Source organism: Heptranchias perlo, chromosome 19 (genome assembly GCF_035084215.1).
Source record: "Heptranchias perlo isolate sHepPer1 chromosome 19, sHepPer1.hap1, whole genome shotgun sequence".
Lineage (NCBI taxonomy): Eukaryota > Metazoa > Chordata > Chondrichthyes > Hexanchiformes > Hexanchidae > Heptranchias > Heptranchias perlo.
The window spans coordinates 38,836,078-38,858,335 of record NC_090343.1 but is presented as its reverse complement, the minus strand read 5'-3'; the positions used below and the strand labels follow the sequence as shown (position 1 = coordinate 38,858,335).

At 41.8% G+C, this 22,258-nt stretch overlaps 1 protein-coding gene across 1 annotated transcript in view; it reads left to right on the top strand.

The window, feature by feature from the left end:
- LOC137335313 (protein-glutamine gamma-glutamyltransferase 2-like) overlaps positions 1–21,663 on the top strand; it is a 61,140-nt gene extending 39,477 nt beyond the window's left edge. Inside the window, exons 7-13 of the mRNA XM_068000630.1 lie at positions 1,721–1,856; positions 5,765–5,868; positions 6,798–7,040; positions 8,625–8,897; positions 14,494–14,654; positions 16,652–16,788; positions 20,257–21,663. Of these exons, the coding sequence (XP_067856731.1) occupies positions 1,721–1,856; positions 5,765–5,868; positions 6,798–7,040; positions 8,625–8,897; positions 14,494–14,654; positions 16,652–16,788; positions 20,257–20,413 (1,211 nt within the window). The 3' untranslated portion in view covers positions 20,414–21,663. The remainder of the gene's footprint in view (positions 1–1,720; positions 1,857–5,764; positions 5,869–6,797; positions 7,041–8,624; positions 8,898–14,493; positions 14,655–16,651; positions 16,789–20,256) is intronic.
- Positions 21,664–22,258: the final 595 nt, after the last annotated feature.

Below are 22,258 nucleotides of genomic sequence, written 5' to 3'. Positions count from 1 at the left end.
GGTTGTTTAGAATTTTGTAATTCAGACCACGAGCTAGTTCCTGTCAGATACGGCCTCCTCCTCCTCCACACAAACCATTCCTTATTATAGCTACTCATTCTGGTTCCACCAAAGAGAATTAAGACATGAATGTTCCCAGAATTGGAATCATTTGCTTTCCACAGCAATGACAAATGAACTTTCAGAACTTATTTTTTACATTATTAGGACCACCAGATGTCCTTTGTAATATTTTGTTGGATTTGCGTTTTTCCGGTGGTAAAAGAACAGCTACTTTAATACCAGGTTTGGGCAGGCATTGCGTTTGTTGGTTTTTCCAATCTATACTTTGAAAGACTAATATCTCTGCCTTCCACAGGACTATGCAGTTAGTGACACTGAGATGTAACAACACAAAAGTAATATTTTTAGCACTGATTTTTTTTCCAGAAGAGAAAACAACGAGACAAAGACCATCCAAAAGTGGTCAAAATTAAAAACAAAAGATCTCATTCTAAATGATAAAATATCGAGGGTGGAAAGGAAATAACAGCAAATTTTACTGCTGGTCTCTTCAACCATCTGTGCACAATTCAACATAAACTGTGGTGATTTTTACATCAGTTCAAAACCGAAACTACCTTTACGTACAATCAGCACAGGAGGTGTCGTGAATTTTGAGTCACAGCAAAACAGTCAGCACAGAGTAACATACTGCCAGTTGTGTAATCTCAGTTGAACACCTTTGATTCTACATAAAACAAAATCAGAAATTTGCCCTATTGTCTTGGGTTCAACTCTCCACGGTAGAAATGACTCAACAACATTATCATATGAACACGACATATTGGCACAACACTCTTCTCTTCACAGTAATAGTGCAGATGTTAACCCCTTTTAAACTAATTGCCACTCTTACCTGTTTCATCCTGTTTTTAACTGGTGATCTGTTCACTGAGAGACTGCTTCTTCCCCCCCTCCACCTTCCTGTATTAAATGATGTGGAGATGCCGGTGATGGACTGGGGTGGGCAAATGTAAGGAGTCTTACAACACCAGGTTATAGTCCAACAGCTTTATTTGAAATCACAAGCTTTCAAATAAAGCTGTTGGACTCTAACCTGGTGTTGTAAGACTCCTTACATCTTCCTGTATTAAATGCATCTTGTTCACAAATCAGCTTATTTTATTTTTGGCGTAACCTGAACAAGTTTAAAAACATTTCTGTGGGGCTCTCCCAATCTCCCACCATGATTTCGGTGAAAGCCCTGGAGAAACGGGGTTTCTGCCGATCTTCCAGTATTGGGAGATGTGTTGAGAGAACCCCGTGGAAATTCCAGACTTAACACTTCCATTTTAACTTCTATTTTTAAACTTGTTCCTCTGAAGCTCCAGATAACCCTAAAAATAAAAGGACACTTACTCAACTCTCCCGTCATCTCTTGTTCCCATGTTTTATGTTTTAAGCCACTGGGCTGAGACAACAGATGTTTTCATGTGGGAAGTTCTTCCATGATATCATGAATTGTGATGTTCCCACAGTTGCAGTATAATGTGGACTAATTCCAACAAGCAGCCCATTCTGAGATGTATTGAACCAATTGTACAGTTGTCTTTCTTTAAATCACTTAGGAACATGCGACAAACCAGATGACTCTTGGTGAGGGGAGCCTAACTGGATTAACCCAATCTCAAATGCCATTTGTGTGGGACCCTTACTAACACTTGTTGCTTTGTTCTAGTTTTGAGGTGTTTGGGAATCCCCACTCGGCCCATTACAAATTTCAACTCAGCTCATGACACAGAGCAAAATTTGAGAATTGATAGTTATATTGATGAGAATGGAAAATCGGTGAAAGAATCAAAAGATAGTATCTGGTGAGTTTCATCTCTGTACGTACTACATAAATGTTCAATTTCCATTTGCAATAATGGGGTAAATTTTAACAGGGAGCCAGGAAGTCGGGGGGAGGGAGACTTCCTGACAGGAAACCCAGAAGTACGGGTTTCCCGGTTTTGACGTAAGGACATTTTTTTTGTATGTTTCCCGCCTGACCGGCCAACCAGATTAACAGCTGGCCATCAGTCGGATGGGAGAACACAGATGCCAGCAGGTAAGTCTTAGATGGGAGGGGGGGGGGGTCAGTCATGGGGGGGGGTGGGTCGGAGATCCTGGGGGAGGGGTCGGACATTGGGAGGGGGACGGCCAATCGCGTGTGTGGGATCGAGGCAGGTAGGCTTGTTGGGCCTGGAGGAAACACCCCTGCTCCTCCTGGCCACCAGCAGCACAATAAAGGCACTTACCTGCTGATCCGGGCCTTCCCGCCTCCTCTTACATGGCGTGAAGCAGAAGGCCTGGGAATCCCAGTCCCCAGCAGTTAAAAATAAAAAAACTGTCAAAATGGAGGCCTGCAGCCTCCTTAAAAGATTTCATTGACCGACCCGCCTCCTGTGAGTGGGTTGGTCGCCAGCCCCTTGACCTGCCTCCGTTAAAACCGGAAGTGGGCGGGTTAGGGTTGGGTTTTACATTTTTACAATTTTTACTTTCCCACCCACCCCCCAACCCACCCGTTCATGGGATTAAAAGTTACCCCAATGTAACTTTAAGAACTTGGTATGATCTTTTCAGAGGAACAGTAGTTAATGGATGAGATTGGGGATTGTTAATCTGCTTCTTCACTCCATGACCTGACAGTGGCTTTTATTATTTCTTAGTAGGTGTAGCACACGAGGAGGCCATTTGGCCCATTGTGCCTGTGCCGGCTCTTTGAAAGAGCTATCCAATTAGTCCCATTCCCCTGCTCTTTCCCTATAGCCCTGTAAATTTTTTTTCTTCATGTATTTATCCAATTCCCTTTTTGAAAGTTACTATTGAATCTACTTCCACCACCCTTTTAGATAGTGCATTCCAGATCATACAACTCGCTGCGTAAAAAAACATGTTTCCTTATGTCACCTCTGGCTCTTTTGCCGATCACCTTAAATCTGTGGCTTGCAAACATTAAAAAAAATTTGCTCCACGAATGAACAAGGGAAATTCTGCCTTTTAAAGGGTGTGGCAGAGGCCATAATGTTACCACTCAAAGTGGCCAAACTTTAAAAAATATATATTTTCTTGATGTTTTTGTTTGTGGTTATCAAGTTATGGGATGTCATTGCTGGGAAACAGAACCTGTCCACTTTTTCAACCCACTGACAGCACTGTTCAGGCAGGTAAAGCAAAAACGTAAAGCTCTGTCCGCACTATCCCTTTGTACCATAGTCCCCAACATTGGACGAGTATCTGAGACATAGTTCTACCTCCCATAACAGCCATCTTTGTAGTTTCTCTGAATGAGACTCCCAACTTATCAAGCGGGGCCAAATTACGGGCAATTTTGTGCTGCAGGCTCATTCAACCGACTTACTAAATATCTGTTGCCATATTTTTGTCACTTTTTGCATTAACTTTTTTCCCCTCTTATTATAAATCCATACATTTTCAAATAATGCTGCTCCACTCCTTAGCTGCTCCCTCTCCCAAAAGATGCTAGATATCATCCAGGCTTGGCTGTTCCTTCTGATTTTCCCTGCATGCTATTGGGAAGTTCTGTAATCTCTCATCAGCACCTTATTTCTTGCAGCAGATTAGATCAAGAACGGAGCACAGTGGCAGTTCAACCCTCATTTGCAACTCCATATTCCCCTTTCCCATTTTCCTTCTTGTTTTTCTTTATGAAGAATGTTCACAGTTCCATATGCATATTTTTTTTAAAAAAAGAACGATTTGAAAATACTTGCCATAGCATGGCTGGCCTTCTAATTGTGACCAATGTCTAAATTGCATTTGTGAAGCTAGATGCTGAAATGGGGCATCTTTACCTGGCGTTGGCTTTCATTTGAAAAGCAGAAACTGAAAACCCAAGTATATAAGAAGCCCAGGAGAAATTGTTCCAATCGCCTTAGATCTGCTGCAAGAGTAGGAAACTAACATTGGTCGACTTTAAGCTCCACCTCATTAAGTGCTTAACAATCAGAATGTCAGGCGAATGACATGCTTCTATTTAAAGGAGTAAAGTGCAGCAAGTTCCTAAATATGTTCATATACAGCCAGTGATCTTTCTATTTTTGGTTTTGGGCACAGGACCAGGCAAACTATTTGCCTTATATCTGTGGTCACTCACTTTGGTCTCAATGGATTCACGTGTTCCAGCCTACTTATCATGTTTCTACTAATTTGGTATCAGCTTAATTGCTCAATTGAATCCTGTAGCCAAAAGAACTGTCATTGGATGGTAATTTTCAGTGGGTGATAGTGTAAAACGGGCGATATCGGATCAGCCGTCCATTATACATCTCTCCCGCTATTCATTTCCATCAACGTCATTAGAAATGAAAAATCAGGAGAGATGTATAACGGGCCTCTGATCCCAAAGTCAAAATCACTCCCATTACCCCTTTCTTTACTATTCCCAATACAACTAGCCACTGAACAGCTCGTTTCCATCAAGCAGCTTTACTCAGTCAAGTTTTAAACAAGTCGGGGAAAAGGTTCCCTCTGCTTTATTTAGAAAGAACAGATTTCCAATTTCATCACACACAAAAATTTTCCCCTCATAGTATGGTTCTAATTAGAAATTATGCTTATACAAATTGTCGTGTTGCTGGAAATTATTATATTTCTGGTTTAGTGGTTTCCTGAGATTACCACCCATGAAATAGAACCACTAACCTAACTTTTAGAGTACTGCAACTCCAATGGGAGTCTGGTAGAAGAGCCAGAAAATAGGCCTGAACCCAGATTAGCCTGGTCTCAGCCAGCTCTGGGAGTTACTGCAGGGCCTTGTAAAGGGTAGAGCCTCAACCCGCTTCTTACAAAACCAATGATGAGGATGGAGTGGGGTCAGAGACTCCCTACATTGGACGTTCCCATGGGCCTTGGATCTCTGGTAGATCTTTTGGAGGCCTCTTAACTGGTGCATATGGGGATCACCTTTTGGGATCCAGGCCAAGGTCACAGCATTTGACCCCTGAAGATTTGTTACAGGTAGAAGTTTATTTCAGCCCCTTTATAAAGTGGGGCAATGGGCTGCCAATATTTAGTTTACCTCCCATTGACTCCACAACCTCCAACAGCATCACTACTGGATGCGGCCCAGCCCTTATTCCAGGATGTTGGCACTGGGAATTTATGGCCTCTATATATTTTATAAGTCCTTGATTTTAAAAAAAGGAGCTAAATATTCTCTCTATAATTTGGTCACCTTAATGACTCTCAAAGAGTATGCTGTGGAGAATAGATATTCGAATCTGAAGAATCAACACCAATGGGTTTAAATGGTAAATTGGCTAATTTTCATCCCAAAATGTTTGTGTGTTGTGTGGAAGACAGCAGGCCAGGATTGAGTACTGAAGATGTGGGATGCAAAAATATGCTGAAGTTTATTTGATAACTTTTGTGAAACTTTCCTTCAGGAGATTAAGTAAGTGGGATAGAGTCCATGATAAGGTAGATAGCACGTAGCCTGTAGAAGGATGGACTTGATGGGCTGAATGGCTTTTTAAAATTTGATGCCTCCTTAAGGGCATAGTGAGAGGGACATAATCTTCTTTGAAAATATGGAAGTTTTTATATTCATATCTCTCATGCTAGTTCCCTAGATTTCACTGTTGAATCTTTTGTCAGACTTATACTTTGAAGAGAAGTTCTGCATGCATGTAAAACTAGTTTTAACACAAATTATACAATCCAATCAAAAAGCCAGGGAAGTGGTTGTTGACTATAATTATTCTCTGTACTGTTGAAGGAATTTCCACTGCTGGGTAGAATCTTGGATGACGCGTCCTGATCTGAAGCCAGGGTATGATGGTTGGCAAGTACTAGACCCAACTCCACAAGAGAAAAGTGAAGGTAAGGGTAGATAATGTGGGGTGTACAGTAACATGTTTGTGTAGTAAGTGCCTTTTACCATTATATGCTTAGAGACTTTTCTTTGGCAGAAAAAAAATGATGGCCATTTGAGGATGAAATCAAAAGTTGTCCAAGGGAAATATTAGTAAGTCCCAGTAATCAGCTGTAGATTGTCACCCAATAAATTAGCAGTAATTATGTCACAGTAATTAATCCTTCAACTAAATAGTGTCCAGTCCATTGGCATCTGATACAATTCTCTCCAATGGCAAAAAAACACCAAAAATTGTCTCCAACCAACTCCTGTATCCTTTATTACAGATGCAAAACAATCCTTTAAAAAGCTAAACAATCCTTTTTTTTAAAAAGGCAATCATTTCATGCTGAACCTTGCTGACCTGATACTAAAGATTTACAAGCAGTTACAATAACCCTCTGAATGATTTCAGGAACTTACAATCAGCTTTATTTATCTGGCCATGCCTATTTAGATCAGTACTTTTGGGAATACTGGAGCATGCAGCTAAACATCACGATCATGCTCCAGACCTAGACTACTACCTGGGAGAACACTACAGGAAATTCACCAGTATTTTATATTTTTTAAAAAGCAATGGATACTAGGGAGCAGTTTTCAGGCAGTATACATAGGGTTCAGATGGTGTGTGTCAACCACAAACTTAATTCTCACAGTTTATATCATCTGAACCAAAGATGAGATTACTGCCTTGTAATCACTTCTGAGTAGCCATTACTTGACAATATAATTGGTGAATAAATAATTCAAGTTGACTATATATTTAAACTACAGAATGCTAGACAAGCCTCAACAATTCCAAATATTGCACAGTTTAAAAATTGTTCAATAGAACAGGAAGCAGTTGTTGTAACTTTGACACCGTAATGATGTTTAGCCTTTTGTGTTTCAGGAATCTACTGCTGTGGGCCAGCTCCAGTCAAAGCCATTAAATCTGGGGACATTGATCAGAATTTTGACACTCCGTTCGTCTTTGCTGAAGTCAACGCAGATTATGTGTCATGGCTTCTCCGTAACGACGGATCGAAAAAGCAGATCATGGCTAATAGTCGACTAGTTGGTCAGAACATCAGTACAAAGGCAATTGGCACTGATGAACGTGAGGACGTCACAAACAATTACAAATATCAAGAGGGTAAGCAATGATTAGACTGGCATCATAATTGGCATGAACATCAAAGTTTACGGGAAATATTTGAAAGCAAGCCTAGTGAATTATATTTAATCACTCCTAAGAGGAATTCTGAAAGTTGGGCAACGGAACAATCCTTGAATACAGTTATGTTACACCAGACTCAACCACAAGTACTAGGAAGGGGAAGAGAGGCTGGCTAAAGGGTAGACAACATAAACACTGAAAAGCACATAACTGGTACATCAAAACCATTAAGGTGTGATTGAATGTTAATACTGGAGTTCCTGGGCAAACTGAGACTGAGGAAGGATGTTTGATTGATGCCAACTTCAGGATCAGCCTTTAATTTTCCCCGTGTATCCTACAGTACAGCACCCGCTATATACAAGACCATTAGAGATTCATTATTAGAAGCCCTTTTCAGAAATCAAACAGCCTCAAAGAATAATTGGAACTTTTAACTTCCTTTTTGTTTTTGTAAGTGCAGGGTGATGGGCAAATAACTGTCAGAACCTGACAAAAGGTCACCAATCTTAAATGTTAACCCAAGCTTCTGAAAGCCTCGGAGAGATGCTGTCTGACCTGCTGAATGTTTCCAGCATTTTCCTAGGTCATTGGTCATTACACACGTAGGGCAGACTCCCAGCAGGATCAGCGCCACAAAGCGCAAGCCTGGCAGCAATATTCGGCAGCTCCACTGTGCCAGGAGGAGCAGCAACCTTGAAAAGGGGCAGAAGTGTCCTGAAGAGTTTCACTTAAATCATCATAAAGGACACTGAATGGTTCTTGGCCTTCAGCAGGCCCTCTCCCTCCATCAGGGCAGTCAGCCATCTTTCTGCCATTGCCCTCACTATGTACCTCGCCACCTGTCCTCTGGCATTACTTGGGGTTGGCAGGACTTCCGCGGGGTGGTAGAGTTTTCCTAGCCCTGTGCCCCGAGGCTATTGCGGTAGCTAAGATCCCTGCTAGGGAGGTTGGGAGTAAAATGCCTAGCACCAGTTTCAGGAGCATGGATCCATAGTAGGCCTCCCCGACCCATTCTACCCCTTCTTCAGCTGCCATATCACCCGATTTTGGGCAGTATAGCAGAGGTAAATACAACCTTGATGGTCCATAAACCACACCCATTCAATTATGTTGAATGACTTTAAGGTTAACAATTAATATTGCTGAATTTCGAAATTTGTACATAATTATAACTCTATCTTTGCAAAATAAAAGCAAAATACTGCAGATGCTGGAAATCTGAAATAAACAGAAAATGCTGGAAAACGCTCAGCAGGTCAGTCAGCATTTGTGGAGGGACAAACAGAGTTAATGTTTCAGGTTTTTTGCAATGTTTGCAAAATATGTCTTTTTTTTAAAAAAAGGTCAATAATTTAAGAAAACTTTATGCTTTGGTGGGAGGACTGAACCTTTCGGCAGGCAATGTAATGCATTTTTGGGTCTTTTCCCGTCAGGTGTCTATGTTGGAGTATGAAGTTTTTTTTGTGGAGGCACAAGTTAAATTTGGGAATATTTGCTTAAAAAGGAAAAAAATACTTACAGCTCTAATATATTCAACAATTAATCAATTTTAAAAAGGTACTAAGGAAGAAAGAGAGGTTTTCAATAAAGCAGACATGAAGACTAAACTGACTAACGAGCCAAAGAAGGAATTCTTCATAAAATTGAAAACCGACAAAGTCAACATGAACGGGTCCGATTTTCAAGTCTCTGCTGTTCTCTCGAACAAATCCTCGGAGATCAAGAATTGCAGGCTGATCCTCTGTGCCCAAACCATCCTGTACAATGGGAAAGCAATTAAAGATTGCAGCTGGAAAGATCTAGAGAAGGTCACAGTCTTACCTCAAGAAGGTAATGCCAAATATGTATCAAAGTGCATTTTGATTGTGGGAAAGGGATAGGTGATTGATGGTTAAAATGTGAGTCAATGTGAAGCCAAGTCATACTAAACCACCAGGGAATATAGATGTTTCCATCTTTACCTCTAAATCTATACTGTCATTTACTATTGATGTTTATCTCATCTGCTAATCTGGTGGTGCACCACCAGGAATTGGAGATAACGTGCATTTTTTTTTTAAAAAGCTGTTAATATACAAAGATGGGCAAACAACTTAACAAAATTTGTACATGGCAATAGTTAGGCCACAGTTAGAGCACTGTGTGCAGTTTCAGATACCCTGTTATAGAAAGGACATTGAAGCCCAGTAGAGCTTACTGCATGGATTGACCAGATTCTACTCGAAATGAGAAGCTTTAGCTAAAAGGAGAGATGAGCTACTGAGATTTCTTGCACTGAAGCAAAGATGATTTAATGGTGCTTTATAAAATAATGAATAGTTTTAATAGGGTGACTAGGGAAAGACTATTTCATCCAGTTGGGAAATCAGTGACAAGGGATTTAAAAAAAAATTTTTTTTAATTCGTTCACGGGATGTGGGCGTCGCTGGCAAGGCCGGCATTTATTGCCCATCCCTAATTGCCCTCGAGAAGGTGGTGGTGAGCCGCCTTCTTGAACCGCTGCAGTCCATGTGGTGACGGTTCTCCCACAGTGCTGTTAGGAAGGGAGTTCCAGGATTTTGACCCAGCGACAATGAAGGAACGGCGATATATTTCCAAGTCGGGATGGTGTGTGACTTGGAGGGGAACGTGCAGGTGGTGTTGTTCCCATGCGCCTGCTGCCCTTGTCCTTCTAGATGGTAGAGGTCGCGGGTTTGGGAGGTGCTGTCGAAGAAGCCTTGGCGAGTTGCTGCAGTGCATCCTGTGGATGGTACACACTGCAGCCACAGTGCGCCGGTGGTGAAGGGAGTGAATGTTTAGGGTGGTGGATGGGGTGCCAATCAAGCGGGCTGCTTTATCTTGGATGGTGTCGAGCTTCTTGAGTGTTGTTGGAGCTGCACTCATCCAGGCAAGTGGAGAGTATTCCATCACACTCCTGACTTGTGCCTTGTAGATGGTGGAAAGGATTTGGGGAGTCAGGAGGTGAGTCACTCGCCGCAGAATACCCAGCCTCTGACCTGCTCTCGTAGCCACAGTATTTATATGGCTGGTCCAGTTAAGTTTCTGGTCAATGGTGACCCCCAGGAGGTTGATGGTGGGGGATTCGGTGATGGTAATGCCGTTGAATGTCAAGGGGAGGTGGCTAGACTCTCTCTTGTTGGAGATGGTCATTGCCTGGCACTTATCTGGCGCGAATGTTACTTGCCACTTATGAGCCCAAGCCTGGATGTTGTCCAGGTCTTGCTGCATGCAGGCTCGGACTGCTTCATTATCTGAGGGGTTGCGAATGGAACTGAACACTGTGCAGTCATCAGCGAACATCCCCATTTCTGACCTTATGATGGAGGGAAGGTCATTGATGAAGCAGCTGAAGATGGTTGGGCCTAAGACACTGCCCTGAGGAACTCCTGCAGCAATGCCCTGGGGCTGAGATGATTGGCCTCCAACAACCACTACCATCTTCCTTTGTGCTAGGTATGACTCCAGCCACTGGAGAGTTTTCCCCCTGATTCCCATTGACTTCAATTTTACTAGGGCTCCTTGGTGCCACACTTGGTCAAATGCTGCCTTGATGTCAAGGGCAGTCACTCTCACCTCACCTCTGGAATTCAGCTCTTTTGTCCATGTTTGGACCAAGGCTGTAATGAGGTCTGGAGCCGAGTGGTCCTGGCGGAACCCAAACTGAGCTTCGGTGAGCAGGTTATTGGTGAGTAAGTGCCGTTTGATAGCACTGTCAACGACACCTTCCATCACTTTGCTGATGATTGAGAGTACACTGATGGGGCGGTAATTGGCCGGATTGGATTTGTCCTGCTTTTTGTGGACAGGACATACCTGGGCAATTTTCCACATTGTCGGGTGGATGCCAGTGTTGTAGCTGTACTGGAACAGCTTGGCTAGAGGCGCAGCTAGTTCTGGAGCACAAGTCTTCAGCACTACAGCTGGGATGTTGTCGGGGCCCATAGCCTTTGCTGTATCCAGTGCACTCAGCCGTTTCTTGATATCACGTGGAGTGAATCGAATTGGCCGAAGACTGGCTTCCGTGATGGTGGGGATATCGGGAGGAGGCTGAGATGGATTATCCACTCGGCACTTCTGGCTGAAGATGGTTGCAAACGCTTCAGCCTTGTCTTTTGCACTCACGTGCTGGACTCTGCCATCATTGAGAATGGGGATGTTTGCAGAGCCTCCTCCTCCCGTTAGTTGTTTAATTGTCCACCACCATTCACGACTGGATGTGGCAGGACTGCAGAGCTTTGATCTGATCCGTTGGTTGTGGAATCGCTTAGCTCTGTCTATAGCATGTTGCTTCCGCTGTTTAATTAAGCAGTGCGACCAATCTGCTATCACCCGTTTTGGCTCCCGGCCGAAATTTAATTTCATACATAAACTCAATTTTTTTTTTACATTTGTCACTTTATTCTTTTGCTTCCCATTGGTCCCAAATTATAATTGTTTATTAAAAACCTTTAACTTTAAGGGGTATGGTAAGCGCAGTGGTTATGTTACTGGATTAATGATCCAGAGGCCTGGACTAATAATCTAGAAATGGTGAGTTCAAATCCCACCATGGCAGTTTGAGAATCCAAATTCAGTTCATAAAAATCTGGTAATAAATAGCTGGTATCAATAAAAGTGACCATGAAGCGGTCGGATTGTCGTAAAAATCCAACTGGTTATTAATATCCTTTAGGGAAGGAAACCTGCCGTCCTTACCCGGTCCGGCCTATATGTGACTCCAGTCCCACACCGAGTTGTATCAAACCGCTACAAAGAAGGCAGCCCACCCTCACCTTCTCAGGGGCAACTAGCAATGGGAAATAAATGGCCTTGTCAGTGATGTCCACATTAAGAGAATGAATTTTAAAAAAATCTTTCTAGGTTTGCTTGGTGGCTCTGTAGGTAAATGTACCACAGACAGGCAGAATTCCTTTGGGTCATGTGTAGTGACTTCATGGAGGTATTTGTGAAGAAATCCTCTGTTTGCGTTTTCTGAGGGCTGATTTCCCGATCAGACACTCTCGGCGAAGAGCTGCGCTTGCAAGGGAGTGCCGACCAAGAAACTGCAGATCTGCAGACTTTTATTTTCTGCCAATGGGCCTGTGATTTCCCATCACCCCTGTCCTCATGGACCTACATTGAGTCCTGGTCAGCCAATGCCTCAAATTTTAAATTCCCATTCTCGTGTTTTTAATCTTTTCATGGCCTCACCCCTCTCTATTTCTGTAACATCCTCCATCCCTACAGCACCTCTGCCCCCACCCAACCCAAAGTTTGCATTCCTCTGACTCTGACCTCTTGTATCCCTTTTCCCTTCAGCTGCCCAGCTCCATGCTCTGGAAATCCCTCCCTAAACCCCTCCACCGCTACTCCTCCCTCTCATCATTTTAAAACCTTCCTTATAACTCATTTCTTTGACCAAGCTTTTAGTAAACCCTCCTAATATCTCCTTTGGTGGCTTGGCGTCCATCTTCTTCCTCAAAACGTGGGACTTTTTCTTTCTATGTTAAAAGCGCAATATAAATGCAAGTTGTTGTTGTAGCCTATAGCTGATCATATTTAGGGTGATGGTAAGTGCATTACAATTGGCCTTAGCATTTTGAGCAAGGAAGGGAGGGAGGGAAATCAGCAAACATTCCTGCTTCTGACTCATGTTCCATGATCCCTGCTGGAAATGTGTGTATGTACACATCTGGCGAGGATAGGAATGGCTTTTGCCAACAATCACTCTGTAGCCTCACATGTGAAGAACAGCTGGTTGGTCGACGTACCCAAGGGCCACTGGCACCCTTGGGACTATACCTCAGCACGAATCATCACCTTCAGGAGAAGAGGGGCAAAGAAAGAAAACATTCACTTCAATTGATTTTCTATTTTGATAATGGGCAGAAAACAACAAAAGTGAAAATCACTAAAAGAATGGAGTACTTTCATTCTCAGTTGATTTTCCTCTGTGATTTTTGCAATAAAACCAGGGTAGACTCCTAGAAGTAAAGGGAATTAGGGGTTACGGGGAGCGGGCAGGAAATTGGACATGAATTTAGATTTGAGGTTAGGATCAGATCAGCCATGATCTTATTGAATGGCGGAGCAGGCTCGAGGGGCCGATTGGCCTACTCCTGCTCCTATTTCTTATGTTAGACTCCAGTCGTGTGTGAAATATAACCCGGGGGGGGGGGGAGGGGAGTTGTAAACTTGTACCAGTTAGTTGAGGAGACTTAGTCTGATCATTATGCAAATAAATGGATAGGCAGAAACCTGAAGGCTCAACTTCTATAAATAAAAAAAATACAGCAAGTTACATTTGCGTTTAAAAATAAGAGGAAAATTGGAACTTCAGACTACAGTAAGACTTTGGAGAAAACCTACTGTTTTTCTGTTTTTGATTACTTTGTTTTTCTGAGCCAGTTGTCTATAAATTAGGAACTGTTCTCCATTTTGGAATATACTAACTGTTCATTGTTTAATGATCAGGAGGGTTTGTACTCACAGGGAGAAGTTCTACAAATATTCGTGATTCTCCATGTGGGTTTCTGCCTTTTTGTATTTTATCCTTGGTTCCACATTGAATATTACATTGATTGTAAAATAGAACAGGGAAACCAAAAGTTACAAATCGCAATCTCAACACAATCCTGAATCAATTCAAAACTTTTTAAAGTAGTTATAAATTTATCATGATTCAATAGTAATACCATAGTAAACCTAGCCATTTATGGTCTAAATTTATCCTGTAGTTCTGTGACTTTTTATATGCCTCACTAAAAATAGAAGATTTAATTTGACTCTGCAGTAAGAAATTACCATTATTCCTCTACACAAAATCCTTTTTATACTGGACAAAGAACTACCTTCACATTATTGATAGTGTGCCTTTACTTGGTATACTGTTATTCTTTAGATCTACAGTAAGTTGCTTGTAAAATGTGTCAAAAATGAATGGACCAAGTTGACTGAAGATACACAGTTTGAAGATACAGAGGCTATGGAATGGTAGGATCTTTGCCATGCCTTTTGGAGAGAAGGCAGCCAGCAACAACTGGATACTTCCACACGGAAAAAGAAAAGAGAAGGTTAAAAAAAAAATCAGTGGATGCATTAACCCAGAATGGTCCTGTGTACCCCTCATTGGGAACAGATTGCCCATGTACTCTCTTAGCTAGGGAATGGTGTATGGCAAATGGAGACACAAAAACAAGGGGGGCAAGAATGTAAAAAAAAATAAGAATGCAAAGCATCTTGCAGATGGTTTGCATCTTTCTATTTATGGTATCCAAACAAAATTGGGACCAAAAGTAATTCTGCTGTTAATTCTTTTACATTAATTGACACAGGCTAAATGCTAAGCCACATAACACCAATGAGAAAGCAAGGATATCAAGAGTAGTGTTGTGTGTAAAGTATTTAGGGGTTCATTCAGTAATCCATCGTTGTTTCTTTCCTTCAGATAAGACAGTGTCTCTGGGAGTGCTTTACTCTGACTACAGTGAAACCTTGACAGAACAAAATCAGATTCGCATCGTGGCCCTTGCAATAGAGTACAACTCTGAGGAGTTACTGATTGCTAGAAAAGTGATCTCTCTCCGCAATCCAGATCTAAGCATTAAGGTAACGATTACTGAGAAATTTGGTGGGAATTAGCATCCCATAGTAGCAATCTTTCAATGTATGAGACATCTTATGAACTAAGTAGCCTACATAGTCTCCAGATCTTATGATAAGTGGCACAGCTTGGTGATATCTTGCTTGCTCAGTCTGAGCCTCAACAGACCTTGGCCCTGCTGTAACTTGGGTGAGAAACCAGCAGAACGCCCAAGGAAACTGCATTTTCACCGTTTCTCCGACCTTTCTGCTGGAAGACTGCTAAACCCCTAGTGGAATTTCAGGACTGTGGTTCCTTGATGCATTATAGCTGTGCCTGCTACAGAGCCATATCAGCCTGGGGTAACTGGTAGATACTGTGCTGAGCCTTGACAGTTCCTTTCTAGTGCCTTCCACTACCTAACAGTCTCTAATTGGCTCTGCACCCATTTAGTTACAGTAATGCCAGTACAAATGCACAAAATCCTCCAATTCAGCAGCTAAATGTTCCTTACAATCAGAAGAAGTTGTTTGTGTCAAATATGGCTGTGTACTCCAAATAAAGACAGGGCGATTGTAAGATAATAAAAATCTATCAAATTATATATTTTAGAATAACATGATTAATCTTACCTGAAAAATCCTTATTTGTGTTTTTAAGTAGCTTAATGTTTTTACATAAAGTTCTCAGCCTCTCTCAAACACGTTGTCATGAAGTTGCTATTTTGACCTTGTGCCATCATTGTTATCAGGGAGATAGTACAGTTTGAGCATGTGCTGATTTTGCCATCATGCACTAGCAGGATTCATCAATGCAAATGGCAGGCTGACTCACAACAAGAAGGGTATATCTCCTCATTTTTGACCATTTTTTAGGTTTTGCAAATTATTTAGAAACAAGCTGCAGGATGAATTTTTCATGGTAAATTTTATGTTATCAACATTTTTAGTTTTGAGACACATACATCAGAGGCAGCTAGCCAGAGAGAGACATGCCTTCCACATTCTAGTCTGAGCTCTTCTTCCAAACTCAAAATAATGAATTGAATTTTGAAGCTTTTTAGGTAAACGTAAAGGCATTGATTGCCATCACCTGTGATTTGTTGAGTCACACTTGCGATAGACAAAGCCCGTGTCACACTTGTACCTGATTCACTCAAATTTTGCATTCATAAATAAACAAAGCACAACTGAACAGGTAAGTAGCATATCAATTGAACTTGAGAAAAGGGAATAGCTAAACTTCCAATGAAGAAGAAATGAAGGACTTATGAAAGCAAACAATCCTCAATGACCAAAATCTACAATTAAAAGAAAGGAGAAATGAAACCAATTGTATGTCTCAAATGACTAATAATATTTATCTTAGCCAGCCAGTTACACACAGATTAAAAAACAAAACTTATAACTGACATGAAAAAAAATTTGCTTCATAATTTTACCTGCAAAGTTGCCCAAGTCCTATTGGAAATGTGCCTCTTATTTTTTGCTCTGCTCCCTCCCCCCACCCAGATTAAATTCTGTCAGAGGCCTGGGCCTTGAGTTTCGCTCCAATGTCTAATATCCAAAATCCTGGAGAGGCTGAATTCCTTCTATCTGGACCCAGCACCCCACTTTCCCCAAACTGCCACAGCCAGGCCCATGGTCCACCTTGCCCTTCCCTGGCCTACCCTGAAGCTGCTGCTGTCCTGCCCAGCCTTCATCCGTTGTTCCACCCCAGACGTGCAGTGAATCTCAAATATTACTTTGATCTTCCTTAATCAACTGTTGTAGCACATCTTACAATGGAACATGTTAAAATGGGAAAATAGCACATTGTTCAACAGTAGGAAGGAAGATCAAAGGGGCTAAAATTTGAAAAGTTGACGTGCACAAGCCACTGACATGGCAATATCTAGGGTATATTTTGCTCATATATAAAAAGAAAGAAAAAATAATTTCATTGAGGAGGCTTATAATAATTTCATTAAAAAAAATTGTTTAACTTTATGCACAGAGTTAAAATAAATTCTTTGTTCCCTCAGATTGTAGGAGAACCGTTGCAGTACCGAGATCTAATGGCAGAAATCTGCTTTACCAATCCTCTACCGGTGAATCTGTGCGATGGTATATTCCTGGTCGAGGGAGCCGGCCTCACTGAGGAGCAGAAAATTCCGTGCCCGTAAGTAGAACCTGCAGTTGATGGGGTCTGAGTGGAGTGTCTGCTGTGGCTCTGGGTGGCACTCTTGCCTCTGGATTAAGAAGGATGTGGGTTCAAGTCCCACTCCAGCGACTTGAGTACATAATCTAGGCTGACACTTCAGTGCAGTACTGAGGGAGTGCTGCACTGTCAGAGGTGTTGTTTTTTGGGTGAGATGTTAAATTGAGGCCCTGTCTGCCCTTTTGGGAACATAAAAGATCAAAGAAGAGCAGGAGGGTTCGCCCCAGAGTCCTGGTCAATATTTATACCTCAACCAACATCAGTGAAATAGACTATCTGGTCATTATCTCATTGCTGTTTGAGGAACCTTGCTGTGCACAAATTGGCTGCCGTGTTACCTGCATTACGATAGTGACTACAGTTCAAAAGTACATCATTGGCTGTAAAGCATTTAAAGCGTTTTGAGATCATAAGGCAATAAATTCAAGTTCTTTTTTTTCTTTGTCTACAACTCAATTCATCAAAATCTAATCAGTCAGAATACATTCACACAGAATTAACTCCCCAAATGGCTCAGTGAATATATACACCGTCTAGTGTGGCACTGAGTCATGCAAGGGCTGGAAGATCCCAGATCAATCTCCATTCTATGTTGTTAGCTGATCTGTCACATAATAGCGCCATATAACCCTGCAAATTACAGTTGGTGACATCAGGGCATGAACACATTCATATGGCATCCTCCTGTCCCCTATTGTAGCAGAGGTGGTAACCCATTCAAATTAAATAGGTTAGCATCAACACTAATTTCTAAGCTATAATCTCTATTATTAATGTCCCATTTTTGAACTTTTATCAGTTCAAATAATTTTCTCAAGCTTTCCAATTGTTGCAGTGCCTTTCCCTCTCAGTTTTTTATTACTTTTTAATTTAGCTTATGATTTTCTTGTGTTTATAGGTGGGATCATAGAAATTACATCACAAATGGAGGCCATTCAGCCCATCATGGCATTCATGTCAGTTCTTCAACTAGAACTATCCAGTCTAATTTCATTTCCCTCCCCATTCCCATATCCTTTTATATTATTCCTTCTCTAATACTTATCCACATTTCTTTTAAATGATGTTATGACCTCTGCCTCAATAGCTAATTGTGGTAAAGCATTGCAGACTCTTTCATAGCCTGAAAGGGCGGTGGAAGCAGATTCAATAGTAACTTGCAAAAGGCAATTGGACAAATACTTGAAAGGGAAAAAAATTGCAGGGCTATGGGGAAAGAGTAGGGGTTTTTGTCTAATTGGATAGCTCTTTCAAAGAGCTAGCATAGGCCCGATGGGCTGAATTGCCACCTTCTATGCTGTAAGAGTCTATGTTTACCCTCTTAAAACCTCAAAGGAGAAATGAACCCTTTCCATTTTCAGCACCCAGTGCCACCCAGTGCAACTAGATTCAGAACAGGTAGACGGAGCTTTAAGGGTACAAATTCCGCTTGTTGGAAACAGTTCTGCCGATAAGACATCAAGTGAGGACAGAATAATAGAGATTCCCCAACTGTTGGCTTCCCATTCGTAATGCACACTGCATAAAAAGGCACTTGGTTTCCCTCTGCTGCTGTTGGCTCTCACAAAGAATGCACAAGAGTTTCATCACATGTTGAAACAGAACCCAGATGGAGATATGATTGTAGGGAGAGGTGAAGTCAGGTGGGAGGAGGCTTGTGTGGGGGATAAACACCAGCATAAAACTATTGGGCCTAATGGCCTGTTTCAGTGCTGTAAAATTCTATGTAATATTATGATGCAGCCCTTGATGTTATTTGTCTGATGTACCTGCTTAGTGTTACATCTGTCCATTTAATGTGGGTGTTAAAAGCCAGCAAGGTTATTGGCTGTCAGGAAAAGAGCTCTTAAAGTTGCAGTCATTTTTTTAGTGAGCCATTTATTTACAAGTACTCTTATCACAGGATTTCATGCAAGAAAGAAGGAACTTGCATTTTGTACGTGTCTTTTACATCTTTTATATCCCCAAACACTTCACAGCCAATTATTTACTTTCGAAGTGCAGTTAATGTTGCTTTGTAGACATATACAGCAGCCAAACTGTGCATGAGACCTCATAAGGCACAAATGAGATAAATGACCAATTAATCTGTTTTACCGGTGTTGGTAGAGGGAGGAATATTGGCCAGGAGAACTCCCTGTTCTTTGAATAGTGCTGTGGGATCTTTTACATCTGCCTTTGAAAGACAGCACCTCCTATAATGCAGTACTCCCTCAAAATATCAGCCGAAATTATGTGCTCAAGTCCTAGAGTGCAGCTTGAACCCTCAACCTTCTGGTTCAGAGGCAAGAGAGCTAGCACTGAGCCAAACGTACAAAAAGATCAAAGTGGGGGGGGGGGTGCGTGCTTGGCAGATCAGTTGGTACCAAAATTGGACTGTCCGTACCCACCTTTAAACCACCAACTATGTCTGCCACTTTGTATCTGCAGAGGAACATGTTAGATTTCTGACTCCAAGAGACGCCTTCAAAGAGAGCTAGCATTGCAAGATATTTTGTGATGTTTCTGTGATTGTATGCATTTCCATATCCCCCTTCCACCGCACCCCATCCCCCCACCCCCGTCTTCCCCACAGGCCCCGCACTGCATGTCCTGGCCCTGATCAATAAGCCTGGAAACAGCTTTTTGCTCAGCCTGTTACCGTATCATTCTTGATCCCACCATTTGGACATGCCCATGAACAATCCCATCGAATCACCTGGCAATTTTTATTTTTTGGGATTTGGCTTACTGTTTCCTTAAATAACATGGATTAAATCAAGAACTCACGTTCTAGGGAATTACAGGAGGAAAGGGTGTGAAGGCTGTATCCGATCACTCTGTGTGACAGCTCACTGCAGGGACAGAATATTTGTCACACTCCGCAGTACTTATCCATTTCATTGCACTCCTGCTTGCCTTCAACTGTGTAGACCCTAAGCTCTGGAATTCCCTCCCTAAACCTCTCCACCTCTCTCACTCTTCCTTTTAAGACGCTCCTTAAAACCTACCTCTTTGACCAAGCTTTTGGTCCTGATGTTTCCTTCTTTGGCTTGGTGTCAATTTGTGTCTGATTACGCTCCTCTGAAGTACCCTGGAATGTTTTACTACGTTAAAGGCCCTATATAAATGCAAGTTACTGCTGCTTACAAATCGTCTTTTATTTTAATTTTTTTCTCATGATGCGGCAGCGCTGGCAAGGCCACATTTACTGCTCATCCCTAGTTGCCCTGAGAAGGTGGTTTGACCACTGCAGTTCTTGTGTTGACGGTGCTGCCACAGTGGGGTTAGATAGAATATTGAGCACACTGAACTGGTTGGAGGGTAGATTTTCAATTTGTATGATATGAACTGAAGTCGACCAATTAATAACTCAATAATGGATACCAACCACACTTTTAAATGAATGAATAAAAAACATCTGCTAACTTTCCTCTTTGTTTGTTTCAGGATAAGTTCGATTACTCCAGGCCAGGAAGTGAAGGTGCGCGCTAAATTCACCCCTCAGAAATCAGGCCTAAGGAAACTGGCGGTGGATTTCGACTGTAACAAGCTGAAAGGTGTGAAGGGTTTCAAAAACGTTATTATCAGACCAATGAACAGATAATGGACCTGGCACTCCATCCGCAAGGATCTGGGATAATGCCTTTAAGAGGGGGGAGGGGAAATCAACACAGATTCCTCTGTCCCTTAAAAGTATTTTAATGATTAGCGTTTAAATGAAAAATAAACCACTGCTGTGTATGTATGTTCCATTTTGCTTCATATCATCTAAGGACACAATGACTCCTTATAATTGCTTTATTTGTTTTTGCCCTGTTTCTACTCATTTCTATTCCATTTACTTAAGATGCAGCTGATCTGAAATGATGTAATCTCTTGGTATTAATGGTCCACCAAAACCCAATCCATACAAGACTCTGTTTGTACATGGATGGAATGACACGTGTATCAGTCGGTATCTGATTAGCAACTCCTCAGGAGTTGTGGCTTGCCTCAGGAGAGAAAGTAACCAGAGATTTCACCAATTAACCATTTCACCAATCAGGTCAAATATATTAACTAACTGAGAATGCTACCACTGAGCCAAGGTATCAGACTTAGCTCAATGATGGTACTCTTACCTCTGAGTCAGAAGGTTGTGGGTTAAAGGCCCACTCCAGCAACCTGAGTATATAATCTAGGCTAACACGTCGGTGCAGTACAGAGGGGGTGTGCAATTTAGGAGTTGCTGTCTTTTGGATAAGATGTCAAACCGCAGTCACATCTGCCCTCTGAGGTGGAAGTAAAAGATCCCACGGCACTTTTCGAAGAACAGCAGGGGAGTTCTCCTGGTGTCCTGACCAACATTTATCCTTCAACCAACAATCCCAAAAACAAATTATCTGCTCATTTATCTCATTTCTGTTTGTAGGACCTTGCTGTGTCCAAATTGGCTGCCACAGTTCCTTACATTACAACAGTGACTGCACCTCAAAAGTGCTCCATTGGCTGTGGAGTGCTTTGGGGCATCCTGAGTTCATGACAGTTGCTGTATAAATGCAAGTTCTTTCTTCCTTCAGTTACCTTTGAGCCAGCTTCATGAGCTGGGCAGTGCAGTTCTTTGGGAGTGGATTATGATTGAAGTAAAGAATGTCAGCTGAATATACCTGTCATTTTAATGGCAACAGTGATTTTTCTAGCTGACATAAACCAGGCTGCGAACAGGGTTCTAATGGCTCTTTATAATCCCTATTGTTTGTACAAGTTATTCTGCTTATCAGATTGACTTTTGCCTTCATCAACATAAATCTTTTATAGAACAGTATAATGGAGTTGTACTGATTATCCTATCAATAAAGTGTTTGGCAAAGCATACTCTGGAGTACTGTGGTTTTCTTCAAACTGTTCCACCATATCATTTCTAACTTTAAATAGATATTTCTCTTGCTTTCCAATTTGTAATTCGTGCCTCTCCAGGAGAGAAGGCAGGTATTCTGTTCCCAGGTCCTGGTCAGTGCCATTCATGAGCTGCCTGGCAGAAATTGGAAAGAACCACCTGAGTTGATAAACCCTCCGATTTCTCCTCTTATTCTGTGAGGCAGTGCCTGACCTCTACCCAGTGATTTTTAAGATCTGTACACTCCAATGCCTGACCCCTCTAAGCAGACATGCTTTATTGTGTAAAAAAATGCAGAGAACGGTCAGGTGTCATTGGTTAAAGTATTTTTACAAATTTCTGCATTTTGACCATCTGTTTCACTTTGAGCACTGGCTGGTATGCTTGAAGAGGTTTTCATCTTCATCCACATCCTCTTCCTGGGGCTAACTATGTTGCTGCTTCTCTTCAGCAAGCACCATTCGCCTCTTTTAATGGCATGCAACGTACTACAATTATTCTGCCAGTCTGTTCTGGGTCATTTTGTGAGCACCACAAAGTGGTTCAAACATTGGAACTAGCCAAAGGTCTACT